This window comes from Hypanus sabinus, chromosome 7, assembly GCF_030144855.1.
Source record: "Hypanus sabinus isolate sHypSab1 chromosome 7, sHypSab1.hap1, whole genome shotgun sequence".
Lineage (NCBI taxonomy): Eukaryota > Metazoa > Chordata > Chondrichthyes > Myliobatiformes > Dasyatidae > Hypanus > Hypanus sabinus.
The window spans coordinates 30,194,577-30,210,617 of NC_082712.1; the positions used below are offsets into that span (position 1 = coordinate 30,194,577).

Genomic DNA, 16,041 nt, shown 5'->3' on the forward strand with positions numbered 1-16,041 from the left:
AAGACAGTGCTACATCTTTATAAGGAGACGCAGTCCACACCACAGAACCAACGTATCTTTCACTTACTCCAGGTATAGACTACAGGACCAAGGACTACAGCAGCAAAAAAACACACAACGTGCAAGAAGGGTTAGGGCAGTTCACATTAGTAATCCATATACAGATTATAAGTGCAGTGGCAGAGAGTAGACAAAAGCCAACCCCTCTTCAGTAGACTCAATAATTTTCCAAAGCTCTCACCAAAAGAACTGCAGAAGTTACGGGAGCTTGCAGATCTGTTGTCAGAACTTCAAGCCACAGAAAAATGAGGGTTGCCGACTAGGGGTGAGATTCTTGGACTCAGCAAGAGGAATAAACCCTACATAGAAGAATAAAACCATAGAACACTTCAGAACAGAAACAGGCCTTTTGGCCCGTCTTGGCTGTACCGAACCATTTTTCTGCCTAGTCCCACTGACCTGCTCCTAGACCATATCCCTCCATACCCCTCTCATCCATGTACCTGTCCAAGTTTTTCTTAAATGTTAAAAGTGAGCCGGCATTTACCACTTCATCTGGCAGCTCATTCCACACTTCCACCACTCTCTGTGTGAAGAAGCCCCCCCCCCCAATGTTCCCTTTAAACATTTCCCCCTTCACCCTTAACCCTTGTCCTCTGGTTTTTTTCTCCCCTAGCCTCAGTGGAAAAAGCCTGCTTGCATTCACTCTATCTATATCCATCGTAATTTCATATACCTCTATCAATTCTCCATCATTCTTCTACGCTCCAGGGAATAAAGTCCTAATGTATTCAACCTTTCTCTGTAACTCAGTTTCTCAGGTCCTGGCAACATCCTTCTCTGCACTCTTTCAACATTAATATCCTTCCTGTAATTTGACCAAAACTGCACACAATACTCCAAATTCAGCCTCGCTAATGCCTTATACAACCTCACCATAACATTCCAACTCTTATATTCAGTACTTTGATTTATAAAGGCCAATGTACCAAAAGCTCTCTTTACTACCTTATCTACCTGTGATGCTATTTTTAGGGAATTTTGTAACTGTATTCCCAGATCCCTCTGTTCTACTGCACTCCTCAGTGTCCTACCATTTACCTTATATGTTCTACCTTGGTTTTTCCTTCCATAGTGCAATACCTCAGAGTTGTCTGTATTAAACTCCATCCGCCATTTTTCAGCCCATTTTTCCAGCTGGTCCAAATCCCTCTGCAAGCTTTGAAAACCTTCCTCACTGTCCACTACACCTCCAATCTTTATATCATCAGCAAATTTGCTGATCCAATTTACCACATTATCATCCAGATCATTGAGATAGATGACAAATAACAATGGACCCAGCACTGATCCCTGTGGCACACCACTAGTCACAGACCTCCACTCAGAAGCAATCCTCCACTACCACTCTCTGACTTCTCCCATTGAGCCAATGTCTAATCCGATTTACTACCTCACCATGTATACCTAGCGACTGAATCTTCCTAACTAACCTCCCATGTGGTATCTTGTCAAAGGCCTTACTGAAATCCATGTATACAACATCCATTGCCTTCCCTTCATGCACTTCCCTGGTAACCTCCTCGAAAAACTCTAATAGATTTGTTAAACATGACCTACCATGCACAAAACCATGTTGACTCTCCCCAATATGTCCCTGTCTATCTAAATACTTGTAGATTCTATCTCTTAGTACTCCTTCCAATAATTTACCTACTACCGACATCAAATTTATCGGCCTGTAATTTCCCAGATTACTTTTAGAGCCTTTTTTAAACAACAGAACAACATGAGCTATCCTCCAATCATTGGGCACCTCAACTGTAGATACTGATATTTTAAATATATCTGCCAGGGCCCCTGCAGTTTCAACACTAGTCTCTTTCAAGGTCCAAGGGAATACCCTGTCAGGTCCTGGGGATTTATCTACTCTGATTTGCCTCAAGATAGCAAGCACCTCCTCCTCTTCAATCTGTATAGGTTCCATAACCTCACTACTTGTTTGCCTTATTTCCATTGACTCCATGCCAGTTTTCTTAGTAAATACAGACGCAAAAAACCTATTTAAGATCTCCCCCATTTCTTTTTACAGCGGAGAAACTACCAAACAATATTCAAGAGCAGTGGATAACTGAGAGTTTCAGGTATAAAATGAATCTCATGGATGTATATGGTAGCATAAATGTACTTTGATAATAAATTTACTTAGGATTTTTGAACTTTGAACTTCCCTCTGCTCAATCAGATTTAGCTAAGCTGTTCTTCTGTCACTTGGAAGATAATTATAAGGTGGCACCTTCCATTGAAGATGAGGTCTTCCTTCAGATAATGAACAAAAAGTTTAGCAAAGACAAGTCAAACAGTTGGGTAGCTCTCTTGCATTTTTTCTCTCCATTACGACTCCTACCAAACAACAGTGAGCAAACCCTTGGTCAACTCATCTCCCTCAGCCACACATTGAAAAGGAAACCAGAAATAAAAGATCATTACGTAGAGTTCATGGGGAGTCTCTTCAGTAACAATCATGCTGAGCAAGCTCCTCCACTAGATCCCAACAAAAAAAAACTGGCATTTGTCCAGTGTTGGTGTTTAGCACACGTAGAAACCTGAACAAATATGAATTGTCTTTGATTTAAGTGCACAGTTTAAAGGAATATCACTGAACGATGTGCTCTTGCCTGATTCAATTACTCTACACTGAGAAGTTGCTTACAGATGTGCCAACCAGTGCAAAGGTTGTCTTTGGCTACTCCCTTTAAGGAATGAGCAATATGTGAGAGGGCGGCATTTGCTCTGGTAAGCAACTTGCAACTTGAAAAATGCTCAAATCATGGAGCCAAGTTGATAAATGAGAAATATTGGTTGACATTTGAGAACATATTTCTACATCTACCTCAGGATCAGCTAAGTCGAAAGACTCCTGCTATGTTCCTTTTGGGGGTCACCAAGAAATGGTGGACCAAGTTACCCTTGAGAAGATATTGTGCTGATTAGCTTGGAGCCCTCTTGTGGCATGATCAGACAGACTGAAATTAGCAGGAACACACTGTAGTTCCATTGACTCTTCTGAGTTGATCGCCCGATATGTTGAAACCTATTATATACAGACTCGAGGGGCCGAATGGTCTACTTCTGCACCTATTGTCTATTGTCTATAATAGAATCTATTATAATAAACATAAAATCTCCTTGTTTTGTTAAATATATAACTGAGCACAACCTTGCTGCCAGTTCTGTATCCAGCCCTTCAGTTATCATCTCTGGTATCTCAACTGCTAGAACAGTAGCTCCAATTTCAAGCCATGCTATGGTGAGATGTGGTTTGGGAGAAAGCTTTGCCATACCCAGGATGAATCCAACTTCAGTATATCCAGCCGCATCTGTGGCCTTCAGGTACGTAACGGCAGCAATAGCTTTAGTTGCACATCACGGAAGATGTAGACTTCTTTCTTTTGGACTGAAGATGGTGGAATTGTGTAGGTTCTTGGATGCTGAAGGGAAGAACAGCACATGTTTCTCTTTGGGGAGTGGGACATCCCATCCACAAGTGTCCGAGGTCAACTCTCTCAACATGAAGCATCACTGGATACTGACTGGAGCAGCAAATCCAAGAAGATCAAATAGGCTGTTGATAGTCACAACGTATAAAGATTCTTTCAGTATCAGTGCCCTGGAAAATAAGGGTGTCGGTAACAAAGGGTCTCGGCTCGAAACGTCGACAGTGCTTCTCCCTATAGATGCTGCCTGGCCTGTTGTGTTCCACCAGCATTTTGTGTGTGGTGTCGGTAATAAAGCCCTGTTCAAATCCCAGACTGCACTGCACAGGAGGGAAGTCCTGTCCAAGATCAAGACCTTTGGACAGATCTTCAGATGGGAAACACCTCAGCATTGTTGGATGCAATCTTATGCTGTCTGAGATTAGACAGTGCAACATGTTTTGAGCATGTTGACAGCTTCTTCTACACTAGAAAATGAGTTAACAATCAACAATGACTTTTCATGCCTTATGTACCTGGTCAATGCTTTCCATATTGTTCTATTCCATTCATACACATTAATAGCACTTCTGACACTCAGGTGGCCCTCTGGGGTGGTATACTAAGTACTACAATAATTAAAAGGTTCCTTCCCCCCCCCCCCACGTGGCCCCTCACTCTTCAGTGGGAGAAGAACATGTGGTCCTTCCCCAATGAGCCCTTGCAGTAGCTGCACCAAGCTTCAGTGTGTCCTTCAGCACATATTCCAATCGGCAGCACTCTTCCATGTACATCTCGATGTGCTGATAGTCCAACAAGCTGATGATCTGCCAGCAGCTCTTGATGTTTGTCTCCATGTGTATCCCTGGGAACAGCCCGTAGGTCTGTCACACAGCTGTTTGTGATGAAATGTGACATGGGCCCTTTCATCTTCCTCCAGACTCTCTGTACAAACCCACAGTCCTCTTCCGCACTACAGTCATCCCGTAGGTGGCGTGCTGTGGGGGTGATGTTCCGGGCGTGCAGAAAGGATCTGACTGGGAGGGCCCTTTTCACTGCCAGCCAGCAAGGTCTTGGTGCCTGTTGGTGACGTATTCTGCGAGATTGCCTGGGCAGTCTGCTTGGGAAACCTCCCCACTGAGTCCTTCTCCTGTAGTGTCTGCAGGAAATTCTGTGCTGACCACTGCCTGGTAGCATTATGGTCAAAGGTATCGGTCCAGAAGAACTTCAGTGAAGGACAGGTAGTGCAGCACCATCCAGCAACATTGCATGGCAATAGGACCAGACCCATCCTTTGCAACACCGGGGACAGATAGAACCTCGGCACATAGTGGTACTTGGTGTCCATGTATTTAAGTTCCATGCTCAGCCTGATGCACCCTCTCACAGAGGTGGTCATCATGGTGAGGATGACGTTGGGTACGTTTTTATCCCTATTGTTCAGGGACTTGTGCACATATGACCCACTCCGTCCAGATGAACCTGAAGACAGCTCGAGTGATTCCCAAGCTGATGAAGCTGGGGATGGGCCACACCTGCGAATGCTTGGAGCACCTCCCACCTGCTGACCAGTTTCTTCCCAGTTTTCCATATGGAGCATTCTCCCCACTGTCCCAATTTTTGTTTTACCTTCCTAGTCTGCTCCAGCCAATTCTTGTATGCCTTAGCCCCTCCAAACCCGACCCCCAGCACCTTCATGTAATTGGACCTGATCGGTCGGGCCAGTTGGTGAAGAGCTTGTTTCACTCTTTGTGTGGGTAACCTTGGCCCCTGATGCCACTCAAACTGGTTACAGATGCTGATCAATCTGCAAACTGAGCAGAAGACTGTGACATCTTCTCTTGGATCCTTCCACTGTCTGGCCTTCCTCATTGGATGCTGAGTCCGCCTTAGCATAAGTAGAACTTAGCATCAGTATGGAAGTATCATGAATCATTGCTATGAATTTGCTCTTGCAATACCAGTGACCAAATTAATTTCCATGGTTATGGTTTTAATTGAATCACATTATCCAGAATCTGATCAACAACAAATTATGGGATAAGGGGTTAGTAGTAGAAAATCGTGCTGAGATAAAAGATAATCATAATTGTTATTGAATGGTGGAAAAGGCATCATAGTAGCAACAATCTTCTTCAGCTGGCATCTCGGCTGGGTCAGCTAGCCGTGCACTCACAGCTGAGCAGATATTGATTGAGAAGATAGCCATTTGGGAGAGGACAGGGTTTAAAAACCAGGGGCAATTTCCTGCTCCAGTGACCAAATTTACTCTTCAACCAGCAGTACAGAGCCAGTCATTTCAGTGATGGCATTAACAGTCAGTCCTACACATACGAGATAGTAATGGTTTGTACCTCCCTATGCCAAGTTGGAAATGCTGCTGCATTTTAAATACAAGCTCACTCAAATTTTATTACCAAGGGTTTAAACAATAAGTAGGAATCCTGCTATATGGAAATGAGTCACATAGTAGCCCTTATCTCTTGATAGCCAACAATGCTCAAGGGGTTGAATGGCCTCCAGCTGTTCCTTATTTATAGATCATAGAACAGTATGGCACAGGGGAGGCTCTTCAGCATGATGCTAAATTATATTTCACCCTTTAGCCTGCACATAATCTAGATCCCTCCATTCTCTGAGTATTCATGGTAGCATAGTGGTTAGTGTAATGCTTTACAGTGCCAGCAATTGGAAGATCAGGGTTGAATTCCTGCCACAGTCTGTGAGGAGTATGTACGTTCTCCTCATGATTGTGTCTGTTTCCTCAGGTGCACTGGTTTCCTTCCACAGTCCAAGGACAGAGAGTTCGGGGTTAGAATTTTTGATGCCACTTACGGGCTGCCTCCAGCACATCCTTGGACAGTGTTGGTCATTGATGAGAGCGATGCACTTCACTGTACGTTTTGACGTACATGCGACAAATAAAGATAATGCTTATGCATGTGTCTACCTAACAGCTTCTTTTAAACACCACTGTCGTATCTGCCACCACTCCTCCCAGCAGCCCACTGCAAACATCTCTTACTCTGTGTCCAAGCAAACCTTGCCCCACCCCTGAAAGCTTAATAGCTAATAGCCTTGATTGTTGAAAGATCAGGAGAAGGGCACCAGGCACCTCAAGCCCACCTACCTTCACTATGATCATAGCTAAACTATGCTGGTCTCAACTCTTCTTCTGTACCAGATCCCCAAAATGTTTAATTTCAGAGTTTATCCACTTCCTCCTTAGATATTTTAAAATTAGTTTTAAGGTCCCTACGGGGTAGAGATTTGCAGAGATTCATCACTCTTTCTGAAAAGAAATTACTATGCACTTCACTTTTAAATGGCTGTTCCCAATCTTGAAACCATGTCCCCTCTCCCACGAGTGAAAACATCTTGTCATCCACCTTGTCATGGCCCCTTAATATTTTATATGTCTTAATAAAGTCATCCCTTATTCTTCTAAACTGCTGAGAATACAGAACAAACCTGTTCAGACTCTCTTGATAGGACAAGCCTCTTACCACAGGATCTGACCTCATGAATCTCCTTAGGCATCAGAATCGGTTCCATATCCCTCACATATGTTGTGAAATTTATTGTTTTGGGGCAGCAGTACAGTGTAATACATAAAAAATAAATTACAATAAGAAATATATAATAATATAATATTAAATTAATTGAGTACTGCAAAAAGATAGGTAAAATAATAAGTTAGTGTTCATAGGTTGGTTCAATGTCCATTTAGAAATCTGATAGGAGAGGTGAAGAAGTTGTCCCTAAAACATTGAGTGCTTGTCTTTAGGGTCCTGTTATCACTTCTCTGATGGTACCTTTTTAAAGCATCACCCTTTGAAGATGTCCTCAGTGCTGGGGAGGCTAGTGCCCATGATGGAGCTGGCTGAGTTTTCAACTTTCTGCAGCTTTTCATGATCCTGTGCAGTCGAAGCCTTCACACCAGAGGGTCTTGCAACCAATTAGAATGCTCTTCACAGTATATCTGGAGAAATCTGCTAGTCTTTGATGATGTACCTAATCTCCTCAAACTCCTCATGAAATAGAGCCACTGACATGCCTTCTTTGTAATTGCTTCAATATGTTGGTCTTTATGATGTTCAGTGTAAAGTTGCTGTTATGATAACACTCATCTAGTTGATCCAGCTCCTTCCTGTATAACTCCTCCTCACCATCTGAGATTCTGCAAACAACAGTTATGTTACCGGCAAGTTTATGGATGGTGTAGAGGCTGTGCCTTGCCACTTGGCCATAGGTATAGAGAGAGTAGAGCAGTGGACTAAGCGTGTATTATTGAGGCAGTACTGATTGTCAGCGAGGAGGAGGTGTAATTTTCGATCTGCACTAATAGTGGTCTGATGAGAAAGTCAAGGATCCAATTGCAGAGCGAGGTACAGAGACCCAGGTTTTGAAGCTTGTTGATTAGTAATTATGGCGTTGAATGCTGAACTGTGATCAATAACAGCAGTCTGACACAGGTATTGCTGTTGCCCAGGTGGCCCAAGGACAAGTGGAGAGCTAGAGATGTCAGTAAAGGTATGATTCCATTTCTACTATTGTCATGTTTTCAGTAGGGGGACTAAAGCTGTGATCAGCTACTCTAGATACTTCTTTTATTGATTACATATGTTCATTGGCTGGACTACTTACTTGTTCAGATGTGACTTATTGATCTTTTGTCAGTAAGATATATGATTCGGCCCAGGTTGTGCATGATCTCTTAAGCATAGCATTTTCCAGTATGGAGGCCATTCTAGAAAGCTTTGTTCTTATATCCACCATCTAAGATCTTATGCAAACTTGACAGGGTGCTTGTAGAGACTCTTCGTGGAAGAGTTTAGAATTAATACTCATCCTTTGTGTATTTAAAATAAGATTAAAGTTTAAGACAAAGATGAGATTTTTTGTTTCTTTAAGAGGATCATCATCCTGTCGGCCTCTATTACTTCTTAACGAAGATGGAATCTTGATAAGGAAGATTGTAACACTTACTGGGTGTAAGTAGGAATGTAGAATTAGTGTGGCACTCTAATAAACTAGAGCAGACAAAAGTGAATGGCCTACACCTACACCCAGTTCATATATTAATGTTTCTCATGGCATTACCAAAACCAGTCAACATGTTGACTATAAAACAATTCCCTTTAGTAAATATAATTCTGTTGCTTTCACCACAGTTGGTGTCTGACCTGCTGAATATTTGCAGTATTTTCTGCTTTTATTTGAAATTTCCAGCATCAGCAGTTTTATTTTTTCTCTTCCAACTCTATGCCAGATGCTGTTTTGCAAGGACTGGAACGTTATGCTGTGAAAAGCAAAATGCTTTCTCATGCAAAGGTAATTGATTTGATGCCGTACAGGTTTCCCAGACAAATCCTCTGATTTTCAGCTCAGAGCACGACATTCCTGTCAATTTCTTTGCTCACCATCAGTTTATTAATCAGCAACACCGTTCAGAGTGTGGATGTTCTTCCTCTCCCAAGCTGCCTAAGGATGAAGCAAATTTTCAGCTGGTCACAGTAACAGCTGCCATATAGTCAGCATGCATGTTATTCAACACCAATTAATCCAGGCTCTAATTTTAAAGTGTTGAATGCTTGCTGACTTTGACCAGCTGTTAAAGAAACTCGTTGCAAATTTTCTTCAGTGTTTCCTGGACTATTGAGAAGCAGGAAAGTGCACTTCACAGGCGCCACTGAATAAAACTGACTTACTGGTGAAGGGCACAACTACAACTTGCTGAAGTTTTAGCAATTTTTCTCTAATTGTCTTCTTTTCGCATACTGGTGTATTGTTTAAAAATTCACTTAAACAATTAAACTACAGGACTTTGGCCATTTGGAGTCTACTCTGCAACTTGATTTATTTTCTCTCACAACATTTTTCTGTCTTCTCCTTTAACCTTTGATGTCCTTACGAATCAAGAAGCTATCAGACTCCACTTTAAATATATGCAATAACTTGGCCTCCACAGCCACCTGTGGCAATGAATTCCACAGATTCACCACCCTCTGGCACAAGAAATTCCTCCTCATCTCTGTTCTAAACGGACGCCTTCTTTTCTGAGGCTGTACTCTCTGGTCCTAAACGCTCCTAGTAATGTAAGCATTCTCCCCACATTCACTCTATCTAGGCCGTTCAATATTTGGAAGGTTTCAAAGAGATTATCCCACAGGCCCAGATCTATCAAAAACACTCTGCATACATTAACTCGTTCATTCCAAGGATCATTCTCGTAAACAAGATCTGGACCCTCTTGAATTGCAGCACATCCTTTCTTAGATTTCAGGCCCAAAACTGCTCACAATACTCCAAATGTGGTCTAAAAACTGTGTTTAAAAGCCACAGTATTACATCCTGGCTTTTATATTCTAGTCCTCTTGAAATGAATGCATTTGCAGCGTTAGAATTTCAGGACAATTTTATAGGTTCATTGTTAGTATTAGTTAGCACTTTATTCGATTTTTTTTAGTTAATTGAATTTAACCTCCCCAGGTACCTCGATGTGATTTGAAGGTTCAGGCATCTGCTTGCTCATCTAGTTGTTTAGCAATGGAAGTCCCTCCATTGCTGTTTATTTCATCACAGAATTTTATTGACCTTCAACAGATAGGATAGCCCTGTGGGTATGACATGCTGTGAGCAACAGTGATATCTGGAATATTGTATCAGTTCACAAGAATAAGCCTGCGAATGAAAGGGTTAATATATGAGGAGCTGTTGGTGTCTCTGGCCTGTCTTCATTGTAGTTTAGAAGAATGAGATGGGATCTCTTGAAACCTATTGAATATTGAAAGGCCTAGATAGAGCATACATGGAGAGGATGTTTCCTATAGTGAGATGGTCTAGGACCAGCTGGCACAGACTTCAGAACAGAGATGAGGAGGAACTTCTTTAACCAGAGGGTGGTGAATCTGTGGAGTTCATTGCCACAGGTGACTGCGGATGATGTCATTGTGTATATTTAAAGCAGAGGTTGATTAGTGAAAGTGTGAAATGTTACAGGGAGAAGGTAGGAGAATGGGTTGAGAGGGATAATAAATCAGTCACAATGAAATGAATGAACAGACTTAATGGGCCAAATGGCCTGATTCAACTCCTATGCCTTATGGTCCTAGAGTCTTAAGATCTTAGTGTCTTTCAGGGAGGGAAATATGCCTGTCCGATGCTGTCTAGCCTGCGTAAAAACTCAGATCCAGCAATGGGGTCGATTTTTAACTGCCCCCCTTGAAATGATCCAACAAGCTTCTTCATTCCAGAGTCACTTAGGGATGGACCATAAATGCTGGCCTTAACTGTGAGGTCTTCACCTTATGAATGATGAATTAAAATATGGCCAGGGAAATGGAAAGTGGTGAGCATTTTAATGATTGGATGGATTTATAAGTATGGCTAATTTAAAAAAAAATATGGCTTAAATCTGGATCTCCATCCCAAACTCCATTTAACCATAAATAATGCAATTAACTAATTATTTGAAAACTTTGAATATTAAATTGTGGTTAAGGAATAAGATTTGTGTGGTTACCTTGTGGAGCAGGGCAGCAACACAGACCTGGTGAGATCAACAGTGGGTTACAATGGGTTGCTGTGATTCCATGTGTTCATCACAAGATATTTTATAGTGCTCTATGTTCTACAGTTTATGAAGTTTCTGAGAATGCACGGAACAATTGAAGGTCACTAAAGAAGAACAAAGGGAAGACCATGATAGACTTGATAAGACAAAAGTGAGAGCTGATTTAGATCTACAAAAGGTAGGAAATTGTATTGTAGGAGCTGGGATTTTCCTTCACATTTGTCAACAATAAAATAAAAAAGATTCAAAGATTTTGAATCCTTGAAGCAAAGATTTAACAACCCAAAGATGAAATGAAAGAACAGTATATCCATGTTGTACAAATGGATTTAATAGTTTTACAACACTTAATTGTATCTGCCATGTGTTCATATTATCATGGTGGTACTTATATTGCCATATTGTACTAACGAGCAATGTTATTTCCTACTCTATTATTAAGAACCAATTCAAAGGACAAAAACATGTCTTGGATTTGTGAGGGAGTATAACTTGTGCTCCTCAACAGCAGTCAAGGTGATGATCAGAAAGCTTCTATATTATAACTTTCCCAGGCTTTATGTAATAGAGATTTGCAGAAGCTCTGTAAAACCATTTATCTGATCAAAATCAAAATTCAAAGAAATCCTCTCTCTGAAAAGTGGTGTAGTTTTGCTGCAAATCCCAAAGACATACTGGGAGATTAATTGGCTACTGTAGATTGCCCCTTGTGAGATGGGCAGCAGGAGACTAACAAGTTGAGAATAGGTCAATATGTGTGGGGACTGAAATGAAGGAATTGTTGTCAGGGTCAGTATAGAATTGATGGGCTGAATGGCCCCATTGACACTTATGAAATTTGGAAGCATGGTGAAATTGAACACTGGTATTATGCCTTAAACACTGCTGCTCCAAAAAAAACCTTTTTGGTGTCTGCATGGGATTGTTCGCGTCATAGTTAATGTCCTCAATTACCTTCCTGTACAATGAAGACTTCATGTTCATTCTCTGAGATAGGTGAACATATATAGATGATGCTGTTCAATTATGCTATTTTTCCTTTGGCTGCAAGTGACTCTTGCTAATCATGAAATTATAAATTAAGGTGTATCATAACATTGTCACATCAGCAGAACAGATGCTATTCACATGTATTTATGCACAGATATCGTTTCAAACTATGCCATATGTGGTCTTCATTTGAAGCAAAATATCAAATCTATACATAAATATATTTTTCCATTGGTAGATTCCAACATTATTCATTGCTTCTAACGGAAAACATTTAGTGGGAGATTAAAAATCCTAGCCAAAGTGTGAGCAGGAGACTGTAGCAAGCTAGTTCAGGCTGAAGGGGTGCACCACCCTCTTCTCAATTACAGAAAACTCTCTGAGCCCTGGGGCTCCTTTTTGGTGAAGCTATCTCAGTTTGACAGCAGAGTACTACCTTATGTGCTTCCTCTGTTACTGTTGAATTCTGTGAGGATTTCATGGCAGGTTTATGTATGTTTTTATAAGTTCTATACAACCGTCAAGCATTTGCCTTTTATGCCCCTAGTGGTAAACTAATATTACCATCTCCTTTCTGTATATAAATGAAAAAAAAGAATTTAATATTTAAAGAAGGCTTTAGAAATGTTCACAGCTAGAGCCAGGTTTCATTGGAAAATCCTTATTTCCTTCTTTTTTATTGAAATAAAATCTATTTTATGATTTTTGCAAGAGGTCAAGGGACTGGATGTCTTTTTTTTACACAGGCTAAGGCTACTTTTGCTGTCCATGAATACAGTAAAATCTATATTCTTATGATTTCTGCAGGAGGTCAAGAAGCTTGCATCTGTGTGTTTTATTTTTAACCAGGATGTAGCTATGGTTGTCTGGTGTTGCCCGCGATTTATAATCAATGGATGAAGTTAAGAAGGAGGTTGGTGGATTAGAATGCTCAGATTCAGATTCAAATTTATTCATGACATGGGCGTCAAAATGTACAGTGAAATGCACCGCTTTGTGCTAACAACTAACACACCAGGAGGATGCACTGGGGGTCAGGCCGTGAGTGTCACCGCACATTGTGTACCCAGCATGCTCAGCAGAACAACACAGGACACAGCAGAGCAGAGTATACCAAGAGGCATAGCAGCAAGAGCAAAACAAGTCCCTTTCCTCTTTCCCACCCACCTGTGTACACAACTGTGGTGAACTACATATACCTGTCTGGACACGCCCCCCCCCCCCCCCCCGCTGACTGCTCCTGTGGCTCCTCCCACAGACCCCGGTATAAAGGCGATTGGGGCCTGAGCCCTGCCCCTCAGTCTCCAGGATGTAGTATGGTGGTCAATTGCTGCTTGTCCTTTCTTCCAGTCAATAAAAGCCGATATCTCGCCTCACGTCTCAGAGAGTTATTGATGGTGCATCAACAACACCGTCCTGTAACCCGATGATTAATTAATATTCCAAGTGCAATGTCAAAAAAATACAAATTAAGATACCTGTTCCCAATTGAAAATAATGTTCTTACAAAGAGCATGCTAACACTTAACTGCTTAACAACCTCTCAGCATGTCACCTCTTCCCCCACCAGCCGCTGCTCAACTACCTTCCCATCCTCCTCCTCGTCAGCAAAATTTCATCAGTAGTCCACCCAATCCTATTTCCTTTTCTTCCACAAGAAGGTATATTTAACTAAATTGAAACCTGTTTATTTTCCAACTGCTTATTTTTACGTTCAGTACATCGGAGCCATTACAGCTTCCTGTCAGCTCCCAATGTTCATTCTCTTTATTTAATTTATTTACTATATCTAATAAATTTGCAGGAAAACACTTAATTATAGTCAATATGTCAAGCTATTTTTCACATTGCAGTATGAGGGCTAACCACAATTGATTAATTTTTCACAAGAGACTTGCTTTACTGTGCAGTGCAAAGGATAAAATTGCATCTGTTCCTGCTCCCCCCCCCCCCCACGCTCTGTATTCTTACAGCACTGAGTGATTTTCTGTGTCGGAAAACAGCTGAAGTGAAACTGAGTGCTTTTGGATATTGCAAGCGATAGGGTAGTCGTGTCAGTTGTTAACAGCCAGCAGGTCGTTATTGCTTCTATTTCTGCTGTTATTACAGATGAATTTAGTTACTTTCCAGTGTCAGGAGTCTATTACAGCTGTTACATGAGCTGACCCCCTGCCTTCTAAGTCTTGACAGAATTTTTGTAAAAAAAATAGCTGATTAGAAAGGCAGACTACCAGCACTGCTTCGGCAGTGGAAACCAAATTACAGCTCTGTTTACGATGCACATTGGGCCACCCTAAGATATCCAGTTTTATGTGTAAATACACTAATTCTGATTATAGCTCTTGGATACTGGCCAGCTAAGCAGTCGGCCTGAGGGTTGTGCATTAAAACTGCGGAGCTTGTCGGAATCAGTGCGTCTGACATAAGACAGCTCTTTGATTAGCATGGGACTGGGTGGCTGCCTCGTTTCCTGCCCCTTCAATAGCTGTTCACTGTATTCAGAAGCAGGGAGCCATTCATCAGCAAGGCAGTCGCATCAGCAGAACAGACTCAACTCTGCGCCTCGCAAAAACTGAAAGCTAAGCATTTGGAACTACGAGCACTCCAGCCTCTCCTGCCGAAGTGGAGACCGGTTTCAGAGAATTTTGTGAGGAGAGTGAAAGAAAATTCAGCTGTGTGTGACGCTGGGCTTTAATTAGCTGCATATCTCGCAGGAATAGATTGATTCACAGATACCTGCAGGAACAGTGTTCCTCAGCTGCACGCACACATGCATACACATATACGTGCATTCTGTCTGTGTGGCAGCAGCTGCGGGGTATTTGAACTGAAGATTGGTTTCTGATTTATGTATTCTGCTTGTCCTTTATCATTGATTGGATTTTGCTAGATGTAGCAAAGCACTTTCTCTGTGTTCAAAGCGTTATACTAATCCTGTGGCAGGGTGGATTGACATTGCATCCTTCGCTTCCTGGGTGTACTGTTGGGGTCAAAACCCAAGGCTGGGTTTCTAATTTGTTTGGGCCTTTTGTGTTCTGGCTCACAGTTCACCAAGTACTCCTATGCTGAATCGAGCTATTGTCTGGGATCCTGGGGCTTTCACGCTGCAAATCGCTGGCTGTTCTTTGGCTCAGAAGCCACATTATGTGCTTTTTTTCTCCTTATGTGAGGCTGGAAGCTATAAGCAGTGGTGATTTTAAATGAAGTGTAATGCATTGTGGGATGTGTGTAAAATTGGATCTGTTAAGACATAGGAGCAGATCTGCGGTCCGCTGTGTGGAGGAGGCAGTACCAGAATGTTTGCTAATTCTTTCAGCACGTTGACTTATTTCTAACCAAATAGAGTGCAGCAAGAGATATGGAGCCCGGCTCATATTGCTAGTGGATTAGACTGCGTGCAGACTCCAAATGAAGAAAACACGGAGTACAACCTTACGCCGAGCTTGGCCTAGCTCGGATTTTTCAGACCGGGCTTCGGACCGCATCAGGTCCCGGAGCGAGAAGGACTACCGCTTGCACAAGCATTTCCCACCACCCTTTATTTCTACTGCACCCAGGGGATATCTGACTTCAGGTTTGTAGACTATTTTGCTGCTTTTGGGGAGATGGAGGACTGGAGGGAGTAGTGGGGATCTGTCACAAAGCTTTTGTTGCTCACTGAAGTACATTGACATGTGTGAATGGTAACATAAATGGTCCTGATTAATGTTAACAAAAGCAGATATCCTCCATTTTGACTTCGAGGAAGATGCACGTTAAAATCTTACAAAATAATCACAGTTGCATGTTAGCCAAAAAATTAGTAACTGAACAAGGGTGAAATGAATGTACACTGATGTGATGAAATCCTGGAATTTGTTGTCATAGCAGCAGTATCCATCTTCTGTGTATTCGGAGGATTTTACGTTAGTTCTCCATTAGTATCGGCTTAATTTTCTTTGTCATTCAATGAGCTACTGAGAATTGTCCTGAATGGTGTTGGTCGCAGCTCCCTCCCAC

General features: G+C 41.8%; 1 protein-coding gene across 4 annotated transcripts in view; it reads left to right on the forward strand.

The window, feature by feature from the left end:
- LOC132396634 (storkhead-box protein 2-like) overlaps positions 1 to 16,041 on the forward strand; it is a 322,374-nt gene that overhangs the window by 158,649 nt on the left and 147,684 nt on the right. Inside the window, exon 1 of one of the 4 annotated variants that reach the window (XM_059974349.1) lies at positions 11,134 to 11,230. The exons of 2 other annotated variants lie outside the window; for them this stretch is intronic. Coding sequence is in view for 1 of the 2 variants with exons in the window: in XM_059974344.1 (XP_059830327.1) it covers positions 15,451 to 15,616 (166 nt within the window). In the remaining variant the exon portion in view is untranslated. Of the gene's footprint in view, positions 1 to 11,133; positions 11,231 to 14,876; positions 15,617 to 16,041 lie in introns of those variants that run through there. One more of the 4 variants, XM_059974344.1, reaches the window with a different exon arrangement.